Source organism: Anser anser (genome assembly GCF_964211835.1).
Source record: "Anser anser genome assembly, contig: HAP1_SCAFFOLD_136, whole genome shotgun sequence".
Taxonomy (NCBI): Eukaryota; Metazoa; Chordata; class Aves; order Anseriformes; family Anatidae; genus Anser; species Anser anser.
The window spans coordinates 264,283-287,837 of record NW_028154175.1 but is presented as its reverse complement, the minus strand read 5'-3'; the positions used below and the strand labels follow the sequence as shown (position 1 = coordinate 287,837).

The 23,555-nt window shown below is 36.9% G+C and overlaps 1 protein-coding gene across 1 annotated transcript; it reads right to left on the bottom strand.

Annotated features, from left to right (window-relative positions):
- Window positions 1-7,575: 7,575 nt before the first annotated feature.
- On the bottom strand, window positions 7,576-10,048 carry LOC310890430 (adhesion G-protein coupled receptor V1-like). Its single transcript, XM_083852789.1, has 3 exons — window positions 9,961-10,048; window positions 9,138-9,340; window positions 7,576-8,484 (listed from the first exon to the last, which is right to left on the bottom strand). The coding sequence occupies exons 2-3, from the start codon at window positions 9,291-9,293 to the stop codon at window positions 8,329-8,331; spliced, it is 312 nt and encodes a 103-aa protein (XP_083708915.1). The 5' UTR covers window positions 9,294-9,340; window positions 9,961-10,048; the 3' UTR covers window positions 7,576-8,328.
- Window positions 10,049-23,555: the final 13,507 nt, after the last annotated feature.

Genomic DNA, 23,555 nt, shown 5'->3' with positions numbered 1-23,555 from the left:
TACTTGTTTCTCCTTCTAGTAAGACAACATCTGATGAGGCTACACTGTAGTCCTCACCTAGATTTGTACATGAAAAAATAACAAAACAATCAAAACACAGAAGAATATTAAGGCATTCTGGTTCATTATGAAACATCACTAATGTTTATCAGCACTAATATTTATCTGTTCTTTTTGCATTCCCTTGTGTTCATATGTTGGTGTGTTTTTTTGTGTTTTTTTTTTCTTTATCTTCATACCCAGAAAATACAATTGTTTATTTCCTAGTGCCTTTTAGATATCTGGATGGATGAAAATAAATCTCATCTTGGCCAAAACAGAGTTTACACTGTCAGTCCAAGAAGCAATTACAAAAGGTCCATTATTATCTTCCATTGAGAAGATCACACAACTGTGACATTTCTATATTTGATTTCTGATAGTTGTCTGGCTTTCCAAGAGATAAAATGAAACAGAAGTACCTTTTTCAAAGGAGATTTTACTAAAGGACATAAGGTCACTCCTTCCCTCGTGGAGCTTTTCAGGGATCACCTGAGAGCTTTACCTTTCATTTGCAAAGTAAAAGTCTTCTTGAATTGTGCTTAACATTTGTCTGTTTCACAGAGGAGTCACCAGCTCTCAATTTCCCTCCAAGAAACTCAAATAAGCCATGTATGGTAGGTTGAAATATGTACAAAGGACTAAGTACTAGCTATATATACTACTACAGGATTTTTTATTTTATTTTATTTTTTTGAGAAAGTGAGTGGCCACCAGGGAAACAAACAGCCAATTCCTTTCCTTAGTTTTCTTGCTAGATTCTTCAGTGATGATATCTCTGAGTTTTTTTAAATTTGATGTAAGGTCTCTTCTATAGGACCTGAATTCCTGTCTCCTAAGTACACTCAGTAAGTATCTCACACTTTGGTATTTTTTCTACTTGTTTTACTAGACTGCATTCAATACACACTTGCTTGCTTTGGTTACTCGAAGCATACAGTATGCTCTTTCTGGTTTAACACAGAATGTGTATTTCTGCTATTTTGATTTCTTACCAGCTGTTGCAGTTATTGGCATAGCTTTGAATTTCACAGAAACATCTGCAAAAATTCCCCCAGTTCTGGTCACGTTAATGATTGGTCCAACATAATTTTCAGCAACTCGCACAGCTGAAGCTGAAAGCTGAAGTGTTCCAAAAGCATCATCGTTGGCATTGATAATTACATGAGCTATAGTCTCACCCACTGATCCAAGACGAGGAGAATTTACAACTGAAATATAAAAAAAACCTCTTAGAGCAAGCCTGAAATGCCTCCTATATATGGCTATACTGTTCATATACATACACCTGAGTTTAGTGGATGGCCACTACTAGCTTTCAATAAAATTTTCATTTTAGATTTGGACAAAATATAACTACAAACTGCACAAGCATATTTTTGATGTTTGAATTATATTATGTCAGAAAATCCACATTCTTACTAACTTATTATTCTACCCTGCTGTGGAGCATACAAAACACCAGTTCTTTGAAGAGGTGAGGTACTAGCAAAATTACTTATTTATTTGTCCATAGGACAATAGAATTTTACACTAGCAATGATGAACTATAAGTAACCTTTCAGTTTCCCAGTAGAATTTTTTGTAGTGTTTCCCTTAAAAATCAAGATTAATGTGGGAGAGTCATGGGGGAGAGGGAAGGGAAATTAGGCATGCCAAGAAGCTCTTAAGCATAAATAAGGCTGTAATGACCTGAATTTATCTGATCGGGCAAACATCCTCTACGCTAAAAAGCCAGCATGAAGCTGCAATTCTACACCACTTAATGTTTAAAAGGCTTTTTTCGCTTTCAGTAAGTGCAACTAGCTTATTTCCTATCATTGTGCTTTACAGAAACAACAGGTGAGCAGGTATTAGCACACAAAACCAATACAGTAATATAGTTGGCCTAAAACACCTGGGATAAAGCAGATGCAGAAGGGAGAAAGAAATGTCCACCCCTGACAAAATTTTGTGGTAAAGGAAATATATGCTGACACACAGAATCTTCATACTTAATGTGAGATACTCTGACATATAACTTACAGGATTCTTAACTATACAGAGTTAGGCAGAGGTAAAATTTTACTGTAATTTCAATTGCTGCATTTTATCCTATTAAATATAAATATTAGCCTACATATTTAAGCTTTTGGTTTACATATGAAAGACACTTACTTGGCCGATCCTGTACTTTGTCGATCAAAACAGTATTGTTTAGCTCCACAAAAACAGATTCTGACCTCTCAGGATCATAATCATCCAAAATAGGCAAAGATATTGTGGCTTCGCTTTCATTGGCTGCGAAGATCACATAACCAGTAATGGGTATATAATCTTCTCCTTGTATTGCTCTAACAACATCAGGTGGAAGAAAGGGTGACTTTTCATCATCACCTAAAGTTCTGTATGTAACCACTACTGTACCAAGAAGACCACCAAGCCTTACTATTGTCAGGGAGATATTTTTTGTTTCTTCCTCAACTTTTATTGGTCTGTTTCTCTCAGAAAAGATGAACAGTCCATATGGATCATCATTAGCTAAAACTGTTAATGTTGCATTAGTGTGATTTCCAAGACGACCACTGGACACATTGATGATCAAAACTGAAAACACCTGATCCAGTTCAGGCACGTTGTCAGGAGAAACTTGTATGGTAATATTTGCTCTCACTTGGCCAACATCAAATGTTACATTCCCATATGCAGAGACCAGGTCTTCTGTAAGATCACAGACTATGACCCAATACAGAGTCACCTCAGACAGGGCCCCATGAGTTCTCACAACCTAAGTGGAAAACACAAAGATTTATGTATTTCTTTGTACTATAAGAAAGAAGAACATAAAAGTGTAAAATGGCATACAGCAAAGTCACAGAATCACAGAATATCCTGAGTTACAAAAGATCCACAGGGATTATCAGGTCCAACACCTGACTCCACACAGGACCACCCAAAATCAAATCGCATGTCTGACAGAGTAGTCCAAATGCTTCTTGAACTCTGGCAGCTCAGTGCTGTGACCATGTCCCTGGGGAGCCTGTCCCAGTGCCCGACCACCTCTGGGTGCAGAACCTTTCCCTAACCCCCAGCCTGACCCTCCCCTGTCCCAGCCCCATGCCGTTCCCTCGGGTCCTGTCGCTGTCCCCAGAGAGCAGAGCTCAGCGCCTGCCCCTCCGCTCCCCTCGTGAGGGAGCTGCAGGCCGCCATGAGGCCTGCCCTCGGCCTGCTCTGCTCTGGGCTGAACAAACCCAGGGACCTCAGCCGCTCCTCATACTTCTTGCCCTCTAGACCCTTCACCACCATAGTAGCCCTCCTTTGGATGCTCTCTAATAGTTTATGTCCTTCATATATTGTAGCACACACAGTGCTAGAGGTGAGGCTTCACCAGCACAGAGCAGAGCAGGACAATCCCTTCCCTTGACCATCCAGCATTGCTGTGCCTTATGCTCCAGAACACAGTTGACCATTTTGGCTGCTAAGGCACACTGCTGGTTCATATTTCTCTTGCTGTCAAGCAAAACCCCCAGATCCCTTTCCATGGGGCTGCTCTTCAGCCTCTTGTCCCCAGGCCTGTCCGTACAGCCAGCATTGCCCCTTGCCAGGTGCAGAATCCAGCACTTCCTCGTTTAACTTAATTCCAGTCAACTGTGACCTCTCCAGACTCCAAGACTATTGAAAAATTATTGAGAGAGGTCTTGCAATGACATCAGCCAGCTCTTTCTGTACTTTGGGATTAATCCCACTGGACCCCATAGACTTATATGCATCCAGCTGGAGCAGCAAATCCTGCACAAGTTCAAAGTTGGCTGGGAGTTTATCATCATCACAGTCCTGAAATTCAGAGCTTTGGGTGTCCCCGAGCCCATCATTGGTGTTAAAGACAGAGGCAAAGAAGGCATTAACCTCTGCTTTATTGGCGTACTTATTTGTGAGGTTACCAACCTCAACAAGTAATGGATCAATGTTTTCTCTGCTCCTCCTTTTGCTGTTAGCATACTTTAAAAAAAGCACTTTTTGTTGTCCCCACAGTACTGGCCAGCTTCAACTCTGAGTGAACATCACCTCTGTAGTCCTTGTTCAACTGACCTTGCTTCCAATGCCCACAGATTTTCCTTTTTCGCCTAAATTCTAGAATAAGATCCCTGCTCAGCCAAGCTGGCCTTCTGCCCAGCTTGCTCAACTTCTGACTCTTTGGAATTGCCTGTTCCTGTGCTCTTAAGAGGTGTTACTTAACTAACCAGCACTGATGGACTCCAATACCTTCAAAAGCAGGTTCCAAGGGGACCTCACAAACTAGTTCACTGAGTAGTCTGAAGTCTGCTGTCTCCATAGCTAGGGCTGAACTTTTGCTGGCAGTTTTCCTCCTATTACCAAAGATTTTAAACTCAGCCATCTCATGGTCACTATGGCCAGGACAGCCTCCAATCACCACTTCACCCACAAGACCCTCACTGTTTACAAGCAACAAATCTGGAGGGCACCTTTCTTAGTCAGCTTCCAGAGTAACTGTACCAACAAGTTATTGTTAACGTGCCTCAGGAATTTCCAGTACCTGTTTGTATTGGCTGTATGGTATTCCCAGCTAACATCTGGGAAGTTGAAGTCACCCACAGGGACAAGGGCAGATGACCTAGAGATATCCCTTAGTTCATTATAGAATAATTTGGCAATGTTGTCCTCCTGGCTGGGTGGTCTATAGCAGACTCCCACAACAACTTCATCTTATTGTTATAACTTATTTCCATGTCCCTTAATCCTTACCCGGAGGATCTTAAGCATGTCATTGCCAACTGCAAGCTGCACACAATCCAGCCCCTCCATTATATACAGTGCAAAGTCATTGACATGATGAGTTAAAAATAAACTAATTTTAAAAACAGTGTAATCTTTATCATCTTAGCTTTGCTGTATTTGTTGTGTCATCAGCACTTACTTTAAAATATTCATACCTCAAATGTAAACAAGTAGAAGTAAATTTAAACTTATATAAAACATTTTAGTTTTAAGCTGAAAGATACACTTTAGAAAGTGAAGTATAAAATGTCAAGACAAATGTACATGATAAAGTTAAGTTAAAATGCTGTAGACCTATTATAAAAATATTGCAGAATGCTCTGTAAAATAGACATAAAAGAGGATTGCATAGCAATATGAGACCCAAAACTTTCTAACCTGCAACATAATATTGCTATCTCCATCTTCAGGCTCAGTTCCATTTACCGAGAGTGACTCAGTACTGAACTCAAAGACGCCATGAGCATCATCAGAAGCCTCAATAGTCACAACGATGTGGGATGCAATTCCCAAGCTGGCTGTAAGTGCAAGTGCCAAAATGAGTTATTTTTTTATACCATCTTTTCTTAAAAGCTAAGGAAGTTTGTTACAAAAAGCACACAGAAAAGCATAACTGGAATATTTCTGCTGTTTTGCATTTTGTGGTGTGTTTTTTTTTTGTTTTAAATGTGGAATAATTATCCACATGGATAAGGAACTCACTTTCAATAATGCAGTCCTGGCAGCCCTTCTATGGAACAACACTCCAAAGCAACATATAAAATGCAAATATTTTAAGAGAGGATCAAAAATAAAATTACTTGTCTAATTAAGGAAAATGAACTAGAATTTAGGGTAGGGGAGAGTTACGTGGTAAAACACAGTGTAAGCAGTGCAGACAGGACAAAAGCAGGTACTATTTTAACTGAAGCTGGAACAAAGAAAAAGCTAGTCCAGGAAATTCTACTACTGTAATGATCATCTTGTGTGAGATAACTTGCTGCTTAGAAAGAGAAAGAGCCTGTCATTTTAAAAAAAATCTGGAAACACAGAAGAGGAAACAACACTTCCCAGGAAGTTCCAAAAAGTGGTTAAACCACAGACTTACTCTCAGGTTCAAACTGAACTCCTTTGTATTTTCAAATAAAACAGAAAATCAGGCTGTCACTGTGGAATAAATTATTTGATTTCGATAATGGGTGCTAACACAATATTTTCAGGTCTCTAGGGTTTAATTCAAAATCCGCCATCATTAGCGTTTCCCTCATAGTAGGTGCTTTTGTTTTCATCTTATTTCTGCATATTGTATGTTTTTAATTTTCTCAAGATTAAATTATCTTTGTTTTCTGTATGTTGTGACAAAAATAGACTTCAAAAATGAAAAATAATCAAAGCATTCTTTTAGAAAAAAAAGAGCTAACACCACTTTTTATTAAGAGTATTTTTGAGATGCAGAGATCAAAGCATAAAGCAAGTGGCAAAAGAAAGTATCAAAACACACAGTCAGGTAATTTTTAAATTACCTTAAATTTAAAAAGTTTCTCTCCTCTTTGCTCTCCAGAAAATTTTACAAAATTTACAAACAAAGCTAATTTTTCTAACTACTTCTGGAATAACTACATTGTGTTCTATAAAAATACAGCTTTGAAGATAGAGAAGCTGTTATTTTCTGTATTACGGTTAGTATTGACTGTTGTTGAAATTAAGCCTTTTTTAAAATGGGAAAGAATGTTTTGACAGGACTCTATGATATATCTCAAACCACAAGCAAAATAACACTATGATAAACTGTGTCAGTAGTGTAGTTCATGAGGGATATTACAGTTAGCATAAAGAAATAAAGATTAATCCAAAATGCTTACCATGCTGATGGACAGTTGGAAGGAAGAAATCCATGTTCCCATCACCACTACCACTGCCATCATTTCTAAAGAGCTCAGCAACTTTAAGATGACAGACATACAGATATATACACATATATACATTTATAAATCAGAGCGCAAGCAAAGAGAAATTTAAACTATTCTGGACAACAGGAAAAAAAGAGGGAAGCACTCTAGGAAGGTATCAACTTTGCTTCTGAAAGTGTACAGGAGTTCTAATAAAGACTGAAATATTTACATATGCCACCTCTTACTTAATTTATGACATTGGAAATAGCAATGGGAAGTCAGAATGAAAGAAAACACATACACATAGTTTATCTTTCCTCTCTTTCCCTCTTTGTGTCCCCATTTTGTATTTCCCCTTTCTCACTCCTAACTGAGGCTTGTCATGGAGGAATCTAAATTGAAAAAAAAAAAAAAAAAAAAGGTAGGGGAGACGATAAAGTCCCTCAAGCTCCTTATTCTAATATTTTCTCACAAAGTGAAAATGTTGGGAAAATCTGCAGAAAACTTAACTAATGGGGACTTCATAAGCTTTGTGTTTGTGTTGGAAAGGCCAAAAAGAAGGCTCATTTTAAAAAGGCTATATAGTTACTGGATTACTAAAGTTAGTTGTAAATTTTCTGTCACAACAATTTGAAAGAGAAAAGTTTGACTCCTTTTAACAAAACAACTATTCAACCAAAAAGACAAAATACGTGAAAAGTCTCAAGACTTTACCAAAAGAATCACTGAGACCATGTTGCACCATAGACACATACAATCATAGCAGAGAGCTGGATTAATTCAAGGAAATCTGATACATCCTCCCAGAAGGGACCACACTTGCAATTTCTGAATTGTTTAAAAAAATAACATCAGTTTAAAAAAAAAAAATCAATTTATGGCTGTCAGTGTTTCTAATTACTTTTCCCTCCAACAAGCTTTACAATCTCCGTTAAAATTTTTCTCAAATGGAAAAAAAAATCTGTAAGGTATTCAGGGGTTTATGTGGCAGCACCACTATGCTTTGCCGTCCCTTCAGACTAGCCCTTCAAACCAATAATTCTTTCAAGTGTTTGTCTTGTTCTTACAGACAGTTATCTACGAGCTACCTCTGCAGCTACAGCTCAGCAAACTCCCTATGGCCCTCAACATCCACAGCCTATTACTGCTATAATCCATTTGACCTATGTATTGCAGTTCTTCTGATTTCACTCATGTGGAAGAAAAAACAAAACAAAACAAAAAAAAACCAAAACAAACAAACAAAAACACAACACTTTGACTGTTTAGCCTTAAATATTTTATAAATATTCCATATTTTTGAAATGCAACATATTGCTAATATATTTTTGCATTATTTTAGTTCTCATTACCAACCATGAAGTTATACAAAGTGAAAAGCAGCAATTGCCTTTAGATGACCTAACAGATGGCAGTGATACACTTTCCCTAATACATGGTAATAATATACTTGCTATGGGATCTGGTTGTTTCCACCAAGGATTAAGAAAAGAACTGAGGAACAGTTCTTCCCTACGAAAAAAGACAGCTGTATGGGGGTGGGGATGTAGAGGTGCTTTTTGTTTGTTTTCAGAAATAACATAGAAAATAATGCCAAGAAAGACAAGATTTTTATGAACGAGTAGAGGTCATGAAAATACAACTAAGGGCCTGATATATGTGCCTTACCTCCTCCCTCTGGGTTCAACAGCTCCACTTTAAACGTTTTTTCTAATTCAGGAATAGTATTATCAGTGATGTTAACAGTAATGTACTTGTATCTTTCTCCTGGCTGAAATTCCAGTGTACCCACAACAGCCTGCAATATAAGAGCTCTTCATATTTTTGTTCAAGTCTAATGTTTTCATCCATATAAAAAAAAGAAACAGAACCTTCATTTTGTCTTTTTCAAAACATCTACTTTTGCTCACTTAAGCTTTAAAAAAAAATCTGAAAAATCTGTTTTACAAAAGAAAAAAAAAAAGAAGAAGACATCTAAGTTGACATACTGGTGAGCATCTGCATTCATGTACATTTTTCTTATTTTTCTGCACAAATGATCAGTTGGACAAGCAAGTGCAGATACATGCAGGTTATTTTGCTAGGCATATACAAATCCCAGTATGTACAAGCATAATGTTAACCTGTACATGCACTTGAATAATATGGTCTGTAACAACAGCAAAACTCACAAATTGCTACACTGAAAACTCTGTTAAGAAAAAAAAAAAAAGTTCAAAACCAGAGGCTTTTCCTAGACAATGCAACTTACTGCAGAGAAAAGAATGGAGAAGTCACATGATGTATATTTTTAAGTGAATATTACATATCCATTTGCCACATCACCTTGTAAAGTAGTCTTTCTGTGAAAGAATCATAGCTGGGCTAGAGCAGTCAAACTGAAAGCTATCTCCACGATAAATAACTCTAATTAATTCCAAAACAATTATACCACCTTGGCAGTTGCCATACCTGATAATCTTTGGGACTGAAAGCTGTGACTGGCACTGTTCTGTATTCCACCAGAACTGTTCCAAGAAGGCCTTGTGCACGAACTACCAGTAATCTGACGTGTCCAGCTTCTTCTTTAATAGTAATATGGGGCACAGAAGAGGCTGGAAGAATCATTTTATCACCTGGCTGAGGAGGTGGCCCCACAGAGAACTGGAGCAGACCTGGAAGACAAGAATTACTACTTACATGGCTTTTCATAACAAATTTTAAAGATGATAAACAATTTAAATAAAGTGATTGATAACATATCTTGTGATGGTTCTGAAATTAAAAACCACATATACCAGTATACCCTTAAGCCTCAATCACACTATTTCCAGAGATGTGCTGTGTGCCTTACCCTCTCTCACTGATATTCTTGTCAGTCTTGATAAAAGGCACAGCACAATAATAAAACCTTCTCTTCCCAAAAGAGCCTCACAGGCCACGGTTTTGCGTATTTACTGGTACAAGACATATGGAGAAATGACTCTCATTGTCAGGAATTCTCATTTGATGAAAAACCTGGACAGGATCAACTACATGCAGAGCCTTTATTTGCCCTCACAAGAGAATCATTGCTTGTTTGGGCAGGGAAGATTTGAGGCCTTTTTGTAAAATTATAAAAGAAAACTAATTCAGTATTCATTCATGTATATAAACAATGAATTAATTCAAGTTAGATAAAGTGGAATATATGAGATTGCTTCCTCAACTATTACAACCAAGCAAAGTTTTCATCTGACTGGAAAGAACTACACAATAATCTGAAACAAAGCTGTATAATTCCCATCATTGTTACCGTATGGGTGGTCACTGGCTTTGATGCTGATATCAGTAGTTTCCTTTTCTGGATCTATACTTGCTCCACTGGTAGGAGTTGAACCTAGTTTCCCATCTCCAGACACTGCAGAGACTAATGTCACACGGAAATATTCATTTAACTCCGGAATGTCATCATCAATAACATGCAAATTTAACACCTAGAGAAGGACCAAATCATGGAGAAATCAAACCATGCAACATTCTTTGATTAGTCAGTCAGCTGTATCTGCTGTATAGTTCTGAAAGCAAAGGACACTATTTTTGCTCTCCACATAAATTCAACTAATTTCTAAGATAACATTTTATGTCTAGAATATGCTTTCCAAAAACAATGCTTCCAAGCTACTGGAAATGGAAGGCATATTTTCTGAATTGTTTCAAACTACATAAATAAGTGATAATAAATACTTGTTTGGTTGGTTTTGTATATCTTCACAAAAGCAGAGTTTAATTTCCATGTACTGAACATGAAATATCTGATAAATTTTAAAATCTTTTTGAAATTATGCTTATGAAGAGACATTACAGTGATTAATCCAATTTAGAGAGCAAATAAATTGAGCTTATTATACCACCTGACACTTTGACCTGCAGATCATACGATTTACTAACATAACCTTGCTCTAAACACGCTAACACATTCACTTCAGAAAATTCCATCTTTCTTTATGTTTCGATATGGTCGGACAAACATATAGAAAACATTTAAGTAGCTGATCATATTTAGAGGCATGGTAATGAGTAGATTACAAATGTCAGTTGAAAGTCCCTTAGGATATCCCACCTGAAGAGCAGCTTGCTACCAGCCCGTTTCTTAGAGCCATGCACATTAGCTCCTCTGTATGTATGCAGTAAATTGGACCAGTAAGCTGTGTAGCAAGAGCCTACATCAGCCATTTTCTGCCACTAGATAGAGTAATGTGGGCCTCGTCTATGTTGCCATGCTAGAAAAGCTTTGGAAATTTCTGCTATATATGATTGTATGAAATGCAGTAATATCATTTCACAGAGAAATAAAGCTGAATGAACAAACTATTATAACATGAATGAACTATTTTCAGATACCACACGCTTTTGCCAGTCATCACATTATCCAGATTCACAGTTCTAGTGAAGTCACTGGGATCCCTGCAAATGACTTCAGCGAATTTGAGTCCACATTGACTTCTGCAGCCTGATATAAGTGAAACTGAGGATGGTATTTTCTACTCACAATTCATCCTTATTATACAAACAATAATAGAAAGTGTATGTTGTTTCTACAGTACTGTGGTCCCGCACCACTTCTTCAAATAAATTTAACAATTCCGTGCTGTACATCAGGATTGAATTCATTGAAACAGATTATTTTTATTTCTATTTCTAGCACACGCTGTTTATTACCACAGAATTTTAATCATAGGACAGCCCACGCTGGATGGGACATCAAAAGATGAAGTTCAATGTTTCATGGAAAAAAAAAAAATAGATGAAATAATCCAGCACCATGTTCAACTGCATCTTAAGCACCCCTGGTGATGGGAATTCTACCATAGAACCATACATTGGTTTGGGCTGGAAGGGACCTTAAAGCCCACCCAGCGCCACCCCCTGCCATGGGCAGGGACACCTCCCCCCAGCCCAGGCTGCCCTCAGCCCCATCCAGCCTGGCCTTGGGCTCTGCCAGGGATGGGGCAGCCGCAGCTCCTCTGGGCAGCCTGGGCCTGGGCCTCACCGCCCTCTGAGGGAAGAATTTCCTCCTTCGCCCCCTCCCTCGCCCTGCTGCCCACGCTGCTGTTGGTGCAGCCCAGGGTACGGGTGGCTTTCTGGGCTGCAAGCACACATTGCCGGCTCATGTCGAGCTTCTCATCAACCACCACGCCCAGGTCCTTCCCCCCCCAAGGGGTGCTCTCAGTGCTTTCTCTGCCCAGCCTGTGTTTGTGCTTGGGATTGCCCTGGCCCAGATGCTGAGGTCGGGACAACCCGACCCTGTCCCTAAGGAAGTCGTTCCAGTAGTTGTAAAAAATTTCAAGACAAAACCTCTCCCACTCTATCTTTGTACTCTTTGCCCTCTGTCTTCTCCTGTGGTTTCTTGAGAAGAGAGAGCCTCTGTCAACTCTGGAGCTGCCCTTTAGGTACTGTAATAATGGGATCAAAGTCCCCTTCTAAAGGGTGAAAAGATCTAACCCCTTGAGTCTTTCCTTAGAGGACAGGTTCTCCAGCTCTTTGATCATCTTTCTGGCCCTCTTTTGGACCTCCAGTCTGCCCACATAATTTTTTAATTGTGGGCCTCTGTAGCTTTGAATTCCTACTCTTCAGTGTATCCTGGTATCCTGGTATTTCTTTTTTCTTTTTCTTTTTTTTTTAAACTAATTCAGATAAGGAATTTCGTAAGACTTTTAGAAAGCTTTCTCAGAAGCAGCTAAAGCTTCCCTTATGTATCATTTCTCTTTCTCTCCCCCAACTCAGAGATGCAATTCTGATTACCAATTTCAGGTGTCTCTAAGGCCAGAATATTGAATAATTTCCTTATGTTCCAGTTGCTCGCACACTTTATGCAGAGGAATAGATTAAAGCAGACAGTAATCATTTCAGGGAGACTCAAAAACAGCTATTGTTACAAGAACACCTTTAATCTCCTGTTTCTGATTTTGAATTTAAAAGGAGACAGAACCTGGATAGCCTTGAGTGCAAGAACAGCAATGAATCTTACTATTGCCTATTTAATTGTTGTGGACATAAATTTGAGTTACAACACTCAGATCAAACCTGATCATTTTCCAATTTCGAAAGTACATGGACTATCTACACTTTTTAAAGTATATGTACACATACACATAAATACAGTTAATATTTTTTATGTATATGTACATATATCTAATATGTACATGCACACATGGTGACTTTTGAACTGACATATACACAGAGCTACAAATAACACTTTCTTGTTGTCAGGGATGGAAAAAAAGAAAGAAAGAAAATATATATATAACAAAAAAATAACAACATAAAATAACAAAATAAAAAATAATAAGAAGAAAAGCCATGTGAAGTAAACACTCTCTAGTATGCAAACCAGCCAAGCACCCTCAGAAGGTATTTTCCAGGAGGTTTGTAAAGGACAGGATGAATTGTTAATAGGAAGGTAGGGTTTACCTCTGATCTCTGCCAAGGAACGAATGTGATAGTGCCACTGCTATTAGAAAAATCGGTAACAGAGTAATTAATGCCAGTGGAATCAACCTGTGAGATAATGTACTTTATATACACATAGTCTAGGGCTCCCCTTGTACGCTCCACAACACAGGATATAGTGGAACCTTCATCAGCAGTCTGGAAGAAAGCAAAAATTTGGAACGTTTATTACTGTCAAAGTAAATCAAGGCAATTTCATTAAATAACACGAAAATATTTAATGCCAGACAAATGTTCAAGTAAAAAATTGCTGTCATGTTACTTTCAGCTCTTTTGGAGTGTTAGGAAGCTGAAACTGACCTTGATGCCAATCAGAACAATCCTAGTGGAATCTGCAAAAGTCTGATGCCTCCCTGAGGACTATTAAGGTAACAAATAACAATACACTGCAGTTCGTCCTGGACACAACCCCTTTCCTAAAACTATGCGTCAGAGACAGAATCAATATGCTTGAAATGTACCTGTCGAAAGCAAATGAAACTATTGCTTTATAATAACGTCAATATTGTAATTTTCCTTAGCAATAATTTAAAGAAAGATTTGGATCAGCACTTTCTCTAACCAGACACACTATGGATAGAAATAAACTATACCATCATCATTCAGAAAAACAGATTTTTCTCTTCTACTGTCCTCCTTACAATTCTGTATCTTCACAGATAACATGACTTCTGCAGCGACAACTTCACGTCTCTGGAATGAAGCTTTAATTGGTACTGACCTTCTATTTTAGAAAATAACGTTCATAAAATTAACATAGAAAATAATTTTATCTGAAAGTTATTGGAAAGGTTAAAGCTATCTTATGCATTAGATAAATTTCAGGGCTGCTTTGTAAGAAAGCATAGATACTGTGTGTGACTTCAGCTGCCTAGTAGACAGATATGCACAGTTAAACTACTGGTAAAAAAATGCTGTGTTCCTGCATCACCACTAAGAGCTCTAATACTTCCCTGGTGAAATGGACATATGATAGGTGCAAAACAATTACCGTGCCATATAATTATTTTTTTTCTTCATGGTTGGCTGATGATCTGTGGCATCACAGCGTATCAGAGGTACTTGAACCTGAAGGAATCTATTATCATAGCATATGGTAGGCACACAATAAGCAAACTGAACCAAACTGAAAACTAGTATCACTCAGGCAAGACAGTTATTTTAAAAACATCATAAGCACTTTGATTAAAAAAGAATGTAATTAAAGCTCATAAGAGTTCCCAAATGAAAACTGTATTAAATTTTTTTTTCCACAAAATAATCCAATACCAGTAGAGATAGCTATCATGTTATTCCCCCTTATAATTGATTAAAGAAGTAAAGAATGATTTATGTTTATTTCAAGCCTCCTCAAAAAGTAGCAAGTTTACACTCTGCATATAGAATGGATACCACTGAAAAAAGATTTCATCTGTTAAAACTAAAACAACAAAAAAACCCACTACTAAATCAACCAACTGACATCAAACATATGCAAATTATAACTTAGTTTATGACAGCAAATGAAGGTGGAAAAATCCATAACACTTTGTCATTGCATGATCTCTAGTAAAATTATCTCAAACACATCATGTGACACAGAAAACTAAAATAAAAATCTTTGCAATAATCCATTCTCAAAAAAAAACCAGAGAATTAAATCTTACATTTTAACTGGTAACTCAAATGTAACAGAAGTGAAGGTAAAATATTTTTCTAGAAAAAAAAAAATTAAGCCTTAGTCTTCAGTTTATATAGTAAACTAAATTTTCTTAACCATTTTTTTCTTTAGTTTTTTAAAATTATATAGTAAATCCCAGTGGAACTGAGGTTGTATTAACAGAACATATGCATCTCCAAATCCTAGGAAAACTTTGCTTAACCACAAAAGCAAACACTGCAAAATCTAGGGTTTGTTCAGGTCACTTGGTCCTGCCATTTAGCTTTCTGTGCCTGAAATATCACCTACAATTTCCATTATGACCACCTTACCTCAGGGATACATGCTCCAGTGAAGCCAAATAAACCATTAGCATTATCACTTTTCTGTATTCTTAATCTTGCTGTGGTGTTTTCTTGTGAAATTCGAGCTCCACCACGCACAGAAATGAGCTTTAGTATGAATAATTCTTCTCCTTCTTCCTCTTTGTCATCCTTTGCAGACACGATGAATGATTTATTGGTCTCTCCTTGCCAATACTCCAAATACCCAGAGACAGGGTGGACATCACTTTTTGCAGGAGTTGCATGAAGTTCATAGATCTCTGCTCGTGTCAACTTACGCTCATAAAGCCTTACATCCTGCATTAACCCTGTGTACCTACTGCTGCCGTTGATTCCTGCTCCAATTCTTACTATTCCTGGACCTGAGAAGGAAATTATAATTTTTTCTCATGTTATTGTATTTGTATGAAACAGTCAGCAACTGACTACCTGTTTTTCTTAAAAACCAATGGTAAACTGTTCATTGTCCCTGGATGAGGAATCATATTGATCTTGAGATCCAAAATCAGGAGGTTCCTTGAGCCTCATCTCAATGTTACAGGTAAGTCCTCACAGGCCAAACAATTCCATCCTATGCTGTCCAAGTTTTTCATCCTATTAGTTCTAGCAGCACATTATCATCATCCCTCATTTTTATAAGTCTTAGAGACTTGAGGCTCCCTCTTTCCTCCACAGATTTTCAGAGCAGAACTGCAACCCCTTTTAGCCCTTGTTTTGCTGAACAAATCCTACTTTGTTTCCCTCTGCTAGGGCAGCTGATCCATTCTGATGATACTCATGATTACTGCATTAACCCTTCTGGACATCCATTTCATCCACCACACTGTAATTCCATGCAAATTCCAAACTCTTTTTACAACAGCATTTATATTTCTCTGTCTCCAAACTATAGGATCACAGCTGCCTCATATTCATTCCTACTCTATCCTATTCTGTGCCATGCTATGCTCTTGTGCTAAAACACACACATCAGCTGTTTTCAGTTGCCTTTCAGAAAACGAAAGAAAACAAACAAACAAAAAAAGCTGTGCTCTTCAGTGTATTGTCATACATATGACACTGAGTGGCAGTTGTAGAGATGAGCAACCACAGGAACTGATAAAAGTCCCAGGGCACAAAGTGGAGGATGCTGAGAAAAACTGGGCTGCTATGCACACCACTGTGTATTACCCAACATTCAACGGAGAGAGATGACATACTTGCCTTACTATTGCATTATCCCCAGACACACGCCATCCCCACTAATAAAGAAAATTTACAGCACAGACATATCCTTCTAGCAATAAAAGCATAATTGCATTTCACATATATTTGTTCTAGAAACCGAGGGAGGGAAAAAAAAAAAACCTCTCAGCCTCTCAGCTTAGCTACAGTACTGCAAGTGTGATGGAAATTACTAATTGCAGAAGTACTATTCTTTTTACAAATGGAAAATTTGATTTCTTAAACTTCAACCTGGAATTTTAAAAGCAGAAATAAAATAGTACACCATACAATTAATAGTCCTCTACTCTCACTCAACATCGCAGCAGTTTGAATTTTTTAGAACATTCACACAATTTCCATAGGCTTTCTGAAAATCCTCAAAGAATTCTTATCCATTCCTTTCAATTAACTTAACAGATATAATCATTTCAGTGTATTTCTTCCACCTTTGAAGTGGCTAGACTATGCATTTCAGAGCTTTATATATGGAGAAAAATAGCAAAGGCTCACCATCAAGAATTGCTTCTCCTTTTAGACTCTTCATTCCTCCCAGAACTAGAATTCCATCAACGTAAAATTCAATTATACTTTCATCCAGAGTAATCAGAACGTGAAGCCAAGTATTCTCATCCAGGTATTTCATGACTGATGTTTTAGCCATGTATGTCATATTGGACCCTAATGCTGTATAATGAAGCACTACAGAAACATGAGAATCATTTGTCTGAATTTTCACACCATAATATAAAGTCCCATTATCGTTATCCTTTTCAACTATATAGCCATCTGTACTGACATTAGGAATTAACCAAGCTGAAAATGTAAAATTGGTTACTGCATTATTTCCATTGTTATGGGTATTCAGGACCGATAATGCCAAATGCATCCTCTTTTCCACTGAAATACAGAGCGTCTGTTCCACTGTGATGGCGCCTCATGTGGGGCTGTGATTGTACTGAGCTTGGGAATGATCCAAGCAACAAGAAATCTACCATTGATGGCAGTCCAGCTTGGAAGGTACTAGACAGTATTTCCCAACCTAGTCGGACAACACCAAAGGTGCCTTGCTGTCTCCAGATGGTGAAGTCCGTAATATAGGAAAGGTCATCTTCAGAAAGAGTATCTTCCACTATCTCTCTGTCCTGGCTCTCTGGATCTATAACAAACACTCCAAAAGGGTCATCATTGAAAGGGATCATGACAGTTACAGTAGGACTGGTTTCAGATAACTGACCACCAGGACCAGGAGACCCACCTGCGTAATAGAAGTTAGAGTAAAAGTTAATGATTAAACAACACACTCAGAAAAAAGTTTCAAAGTACTTTTTTTTTTTTTTAATAAAACAAGTTTCTAAAAAAACCTCAAACCCTCCTTTAAGATCCTCTGGACTTATAGCAAATGATCTAACTTGAAAATTACATAGGTTAATTGTATTATTCTTAAAACACTGTGCTGATGTAATTTCAGTAGAAAACAAACCCACATGCTATTTTTCAGCTGTAAAACACACAGATGTCTTTCAGGTGAAACATGACAAGGTCCATCTTTTCTTAATTAGCCAATAAGGTAGGTTACCTTTGATTCGTTTGATAAGCATGGGGGCCAAATTCAATTCTTGTATTGCTCAAAGACTTACAGGAATAGAGAATGGCAAAATCTTGCCTGTTGCCTCTGATACAGAAGTACATACACCTTGCAGAAACAGTAACCAGTTGTGTGTTAAAACTGCTGCCCAGTCCTGGTGTTAGTCATCTATCTTTGCACAGTAAGAATTCATGATATGAAGATCATGTTGTGAATGGAGAATCTCCGTGTTCAAAGTGTACAGTGATCTACCTGTTATAAGCAGGAAATCTTTTGTACATCCGTATGGACTTCACTTACAGGAAAGGCCAACACACATTTTCACTTGTATCAGAGCACAGAAGACCATGAATAGTACTAAAGTGGAATTAATCCAGATTAGGAAATGTGTCCAGTAGCAATTTAAAGTTGTAATTTAAGTCATGTGAAGTGGTAACTACAAGTATTTTACCTCCTCTAGGGAAACAAACAAACAAAAAAGCAACCTCTATTATGGTAGACACACAAAACCTTTAATACCTTTGTTATTTCTTTGTTAGTATCTTTGTTTTATATTTTGTGCATGGAGATCTATGTATCTGAAATTCAGAACTCTTGGTTTTTGAAATGAAACTTCTGAACTTTAAGAAGTTTAATTTCAAAAACCAAGAGGCATCCCTTTTAAAGTTCAGATCACCAAAATGTGTTTAACAGTAATTCGGGAACTGAGTAACTCTCTATATATGGAAATCAAGATTAAATGAAAAATAAGACCTAAAACCTTACCAGAAAAGCATAGGATATCAAGACATGATTCAGAGCAATGCTCTTTCTAGTGTTGGTTTCTTTTTGATTGATTAAACATAACTCTTTTCTACCAGATATGAAGGAAATGGTGATATGGAAGACAATACCTGAAGCATTCACCAACTTTAGAATGTAAAATTCATTGAATTCAGGAATTCTATCTGAAATGGCACGTAGTGTTATTGACTTCGACCTTTCACCATCCATGAAGCACACAGTCCCATAAGTTTCATAGAATTCTTCTCCTGGCTTCAGTGCAGAGTTATTATCAAACAACTGCCAGGTCAAAGAAACATTGCCGAAGTGTCCTCTGTGTCTCAAAATCCTGTTCAGTGATACAGAAAGAATGAGAGTCCTGGCAGGCATGCATCAGCGTTGAGTAGAAAAGGAAAATGTGGAGACTCCTTTTACTGTAATCTTCCTTACAGTAAGAAGTAATATACTATGTAATATAAAGTAAAATGCTAATATACTACAACTGTTCCATGAAGCCTTCCTTTTAAAGGCAACCACTTTTGCAGTACAATTCTACTCCCGGAATACGTACTTTAGAAAACAGAAGTAGCATACGCAGGTCCATGCAGAATACTACTGTGAAGCTACACATCACTGTGTCTTGTAATTCCAATTTATAATAATAAATATGAATGCGTAATAGTTCAGAAAGTTAACATTAAAAATTAATATACTTGGACACTCTTAGACAGGAAAGAGAATCATCTACATTTAACCACAAACGTTTCTCCTTTCAGTCATCAAGTCTACTTAAACTTTTTCTTACACTTGTATTAAATTAGAATTACATTCTACGGCTTTCAGAAATCTACTGTTATTTGTGATTAAGAACGTAGTAAATGAAAAGATTTTTTTTTTTTTGGTAACTATCTGCTAACACAATTACACTAATTTCAAAAAGGCACTACAAATAAAAAGTGACCCATACAGTGCCTTTATTAAGAGTGCGCTTACATACAGGAAGTTTGCTTCTGTCGGTTTGCACGGTGACATAAAATGCCTTATAAATAGATTATATCAGGTTGAAGAATTAGTTCAGCTAAACTAGTCCAGCCACAGCAACACATTTATGTTGTTTCTGCTTCCAAAGGTTTTTCTTCTGTGGCGTTAACCAGGGTGCTCTATCCCAGCTGTGTAGCGCTGCTGCACTAACTCCAATTACCTCATTAAAACCTCTGTGTTTTCGGTGGTTTGGTTACATGCTACTTTGACCACTTTTTTATATGCTACACAACTGTCAAAGTAGTGACAGTATGGAAGAGACAGATCCCTAGTAAATATATTTTATCAATGATGACTGAGCAGGTTCCTCAGATGTTGGAGATCTTGGTATCCTATAATTCCATAAAGCACCTGTATATAAGCATGTTTACATCAAAACAATATTCTTAACACCACCAAATCCACAAAAATTATCCTGCAGATTAGACTATAAAGGACAAAAAAACAACAAAGCCCAAAACAGTGAACAGCACAACAACAAACACACAATGAACTTAATATCCTCTTTTCTTGAGACTATTCATATTTCAGATGTATTGACACAAGCATAAAGAACCAATTCACAGCCATAAGCATCTGCTTCAAGGCTTTAAAACAAACAGACAAAAAAAAAAGGATGATTTTTTAAATGCAAGAAGAACCTCTTCCCTAACTATTTGCACTATCGCATTTATTGTGACCTAACTTCTCTTTACAGCCTGTCTCAAGATTTCTTAACGAAAAATCATTTTTTCATCCAATTAAAACCCCATAGTAAATTTATGAAATGAATGTAACAAGGCGAGATGCCAAGTGCATTCAATTTTTAACCCTGCTAATTCTTCAATATATCATGGTGGCACAAAGGAAAATACTTTCAAAGGTCAGACTAATGAAGAGTGTCACATCCGGACTTTAAGTATAGATTTCAATCTGTAATTAACAGATAAAAGAAAAAAAAAAAATACAAAAACAGAAAGAAAGAATACAGTAGTTTGCAGTTGAAAATTTCAAAGATGGGTACAAAAAGCCACCTAGTGCCACACAGTTTTATTTAGCTATTTGTTGAGTGGTTTTTTTTCTTTTTCTGTCAGCCTAGGTTATATTGTGCTCAATCATTCAGATTTTTCTGTATCTACAGGTTCCTGAGATTATAACAGAACATCAATGCTGAAGTCTTATTTAGTTACATTTCAACATGAGCTTCTGTGCACTTTTTAATATTTACTGTGTACTCCATAGTATTACAGGTGATGTCTTCAACACATTACAAATCATTTAATCCAAAATTTTGTAAAACTGTTTTTCTATAGTGCACTTCTATCAATGCACACTTGTGCATTTGATTTAATCAAAGTGCTATTTATAAAGTACCACATACACCAGTTCCAAAAGAGTGCAAAGATATTCTTTAAACGTTACTTACCAAAAAATGTTACTTTTGCCTTCTTCAACTGGCTTCTCTAAAGGTTCCAAAGAGAAAATTCCATTAGGATCATCATTTGCTTCAATAATAACTGTTGCCATTCCAGCCTTAAAGATAACTGTATCTCCTAAAAAAGAGGACAATTATTATTATTAAAATTGGAATCAGAAATGTAGGTAACTCTAAATCCAATTATGTTTTCTACTCACTACAATTGCTTTTATACAAAGAAAAGGACAATTATAAAAGTCAGTGAAAAACAGAATTTGAGGTATTCAGCAGCAGGCAAATCAGAGTAAAAGTATTTAAGTAGTGTACCATCCAGAGAGCAAGACGTAAGATTTTCAGGAAAAATGACATGAACTGAGAAGATGTGATTCTTACTACACAGTATCCTTGCATGTAGTTGTTATGTGAGGTAACATTTTCTGTTTGATCATCTGGACAAGTCAAAAGAATAAGATATTCAGAGGTACAGAATAAAAGAGTAAGGTATTCAGAGAGCCCCGACCTTCTTTAGACCTAGAAGAAAAGTATTGCATTTAAACTAAATACAAGCTATGAGCAATGTCTAAGAGTTTATTCACTCCCATATCAAAGAATATCTAAAAGGAAGAAACATAAGATTCTTATTATGTAGATGGGAAGCTAGCAGGCTTTCAGTGTGCATATTAGTACAGGTAAATATTAAGGGATGTTAATTCTAACTCCATTGCATTGTCCATAGATGAACATAATGTGTCCACACCCACCCCATTTTTTGTCTTCTTTGAAAGTGTCCGACTAAATTTTGTTCCACGTTAAACAATGTGCTTATTCCTCTAACTTCATATACCTCTATTTGTATTTTCTCTCAGGAACAACAGTCCCCAAAAAAATTTCAGAACAGTCAAGGCCACTGTATGTAACCAATCATAGAAAGAAAACCAACTTTTGCTTTCAGGAATATGTATAGAAATATTCTTTATTCTTAGTGATTCTAGAATGGCTGTAAAACTATATGATGCTCATTTTAGAGGAAAAAGGAGGCTATGGATACCCATTCCCCATGTGCTAGGAGAAAAGCCATGATATGTTCCCAATGGGGTAGTATTGGGAGCTACCAGTAGATCCTGAAGAAAGTTATTAAAGTAGAAAGAGACAACAAAAGAGAAAACTTATGAAGGAAGAAGAATGGTTTTGTCTAATCCTTTCCCTAGTCTGATATTTTATAAGAGACCTGGGTACTACAGTGAATACCAGCCGACCTTGGGAAATAGCTTAGCTGCCTTATACTCAAATTACTGCTTTCCCTGTCAACCTCTGGCTGCCTGCTACCAATGTTCAGGGAAGGATTCAACTCAAGATCAATGCTGCCTTGTGAGAAACTCACAGGCCAGCCGCAGGGTGTCCACTGTAGCATGACCTCAATCACTTCAGTCTTATCGACTGCTAAAGACTAAGACCATCAGAGACTGTAATGAGAACTAAGATGCTTAGCGTGCTTACAGATGAAGAAATCTAATTTTAGGTTTCCTAATCTTGAATTGAATACCTGGTAGGTATTTTACTTTGAGAACGTGTCACACAATCTGAAGGTATAGTCTGATGGTTAATTGCCATCATCTTTCTTTGCTTTATTAAATTACAGCCCCTCAGGTTTCAATGGCTGATTCAATACAGCTTTGCTTTGCATTGCAAAGATTTGCAGCAGATTCAGAGCCTGTTATTACCTCTCAACTAGAGAACAGTAAAAAATGAAGGGCAGTAAATTAAAATTTGATAACACAATTGCAAATGACTCTCCCACAACACCATGAGTTTTGTTGGAGCTAGGTGTGGGGAGGGTCTTTATTAAATACTTAGGGCTCTGGAAAAATTATGAATTTCTTATACTTCACTTTTATTTTCTCATGTATATTACATAACAGTGATAATTTATTCTAAAAGATATGTATTTCAAAAACGTGAGGAATGGGCTGAATAATTTTGGTCATTCCTTTTTAAGTGTAAACTTTGAAAAATAAATAAATAAACAAAAATACGTTATTTCTAAGGTAATAAATCCTTTCTTTAGAGGTGGTCCCCTGGGTAAATTGTGACATATATTTTTCTGCAAATTAAGCCTTTTAAAACTATAGTCTCAGAGTGAAAAAAATGTATGCATACTTTTCGCTACTAATAAAATAGAGCAATTACATACCCTTCCTCCAAAATATGGCAGTTCTGTTTGTTTTTACAAAAATCATGTAGTTTTGTAATACACTCTGGAGCATGAAAAAAATAACTAAAAGAATACCTCTTTTCCTAAGACTGTTGGGTACTAAATTTTGTTTTTTTTTTTTTTTGCTTTGTGTTTTTGTATTGAAGTCCATCTAATTTGGAGCATTTATATTTGAAAAGGGACTTTCACTCCAGTTGTTTTTGCAGGCAAAGT

Excerpts from the sequence above, each read along its gene's own strand:
- LOC310890430 (XM_083852789.1), bottom strand. The coding sequence starts at position 9,293 with ATGATTCTTCCAGCCTCTTCTGTGCCCCATATTACTATTAAAGAAGAA. Across the intron at positions 8,485-9,137 it reads TCAGTCCCAAAGATTATCAG|GCTGTTGTGGGTACACTGGA; the intron begins GTATGGCAACTG and ends CTTATATTGCAG.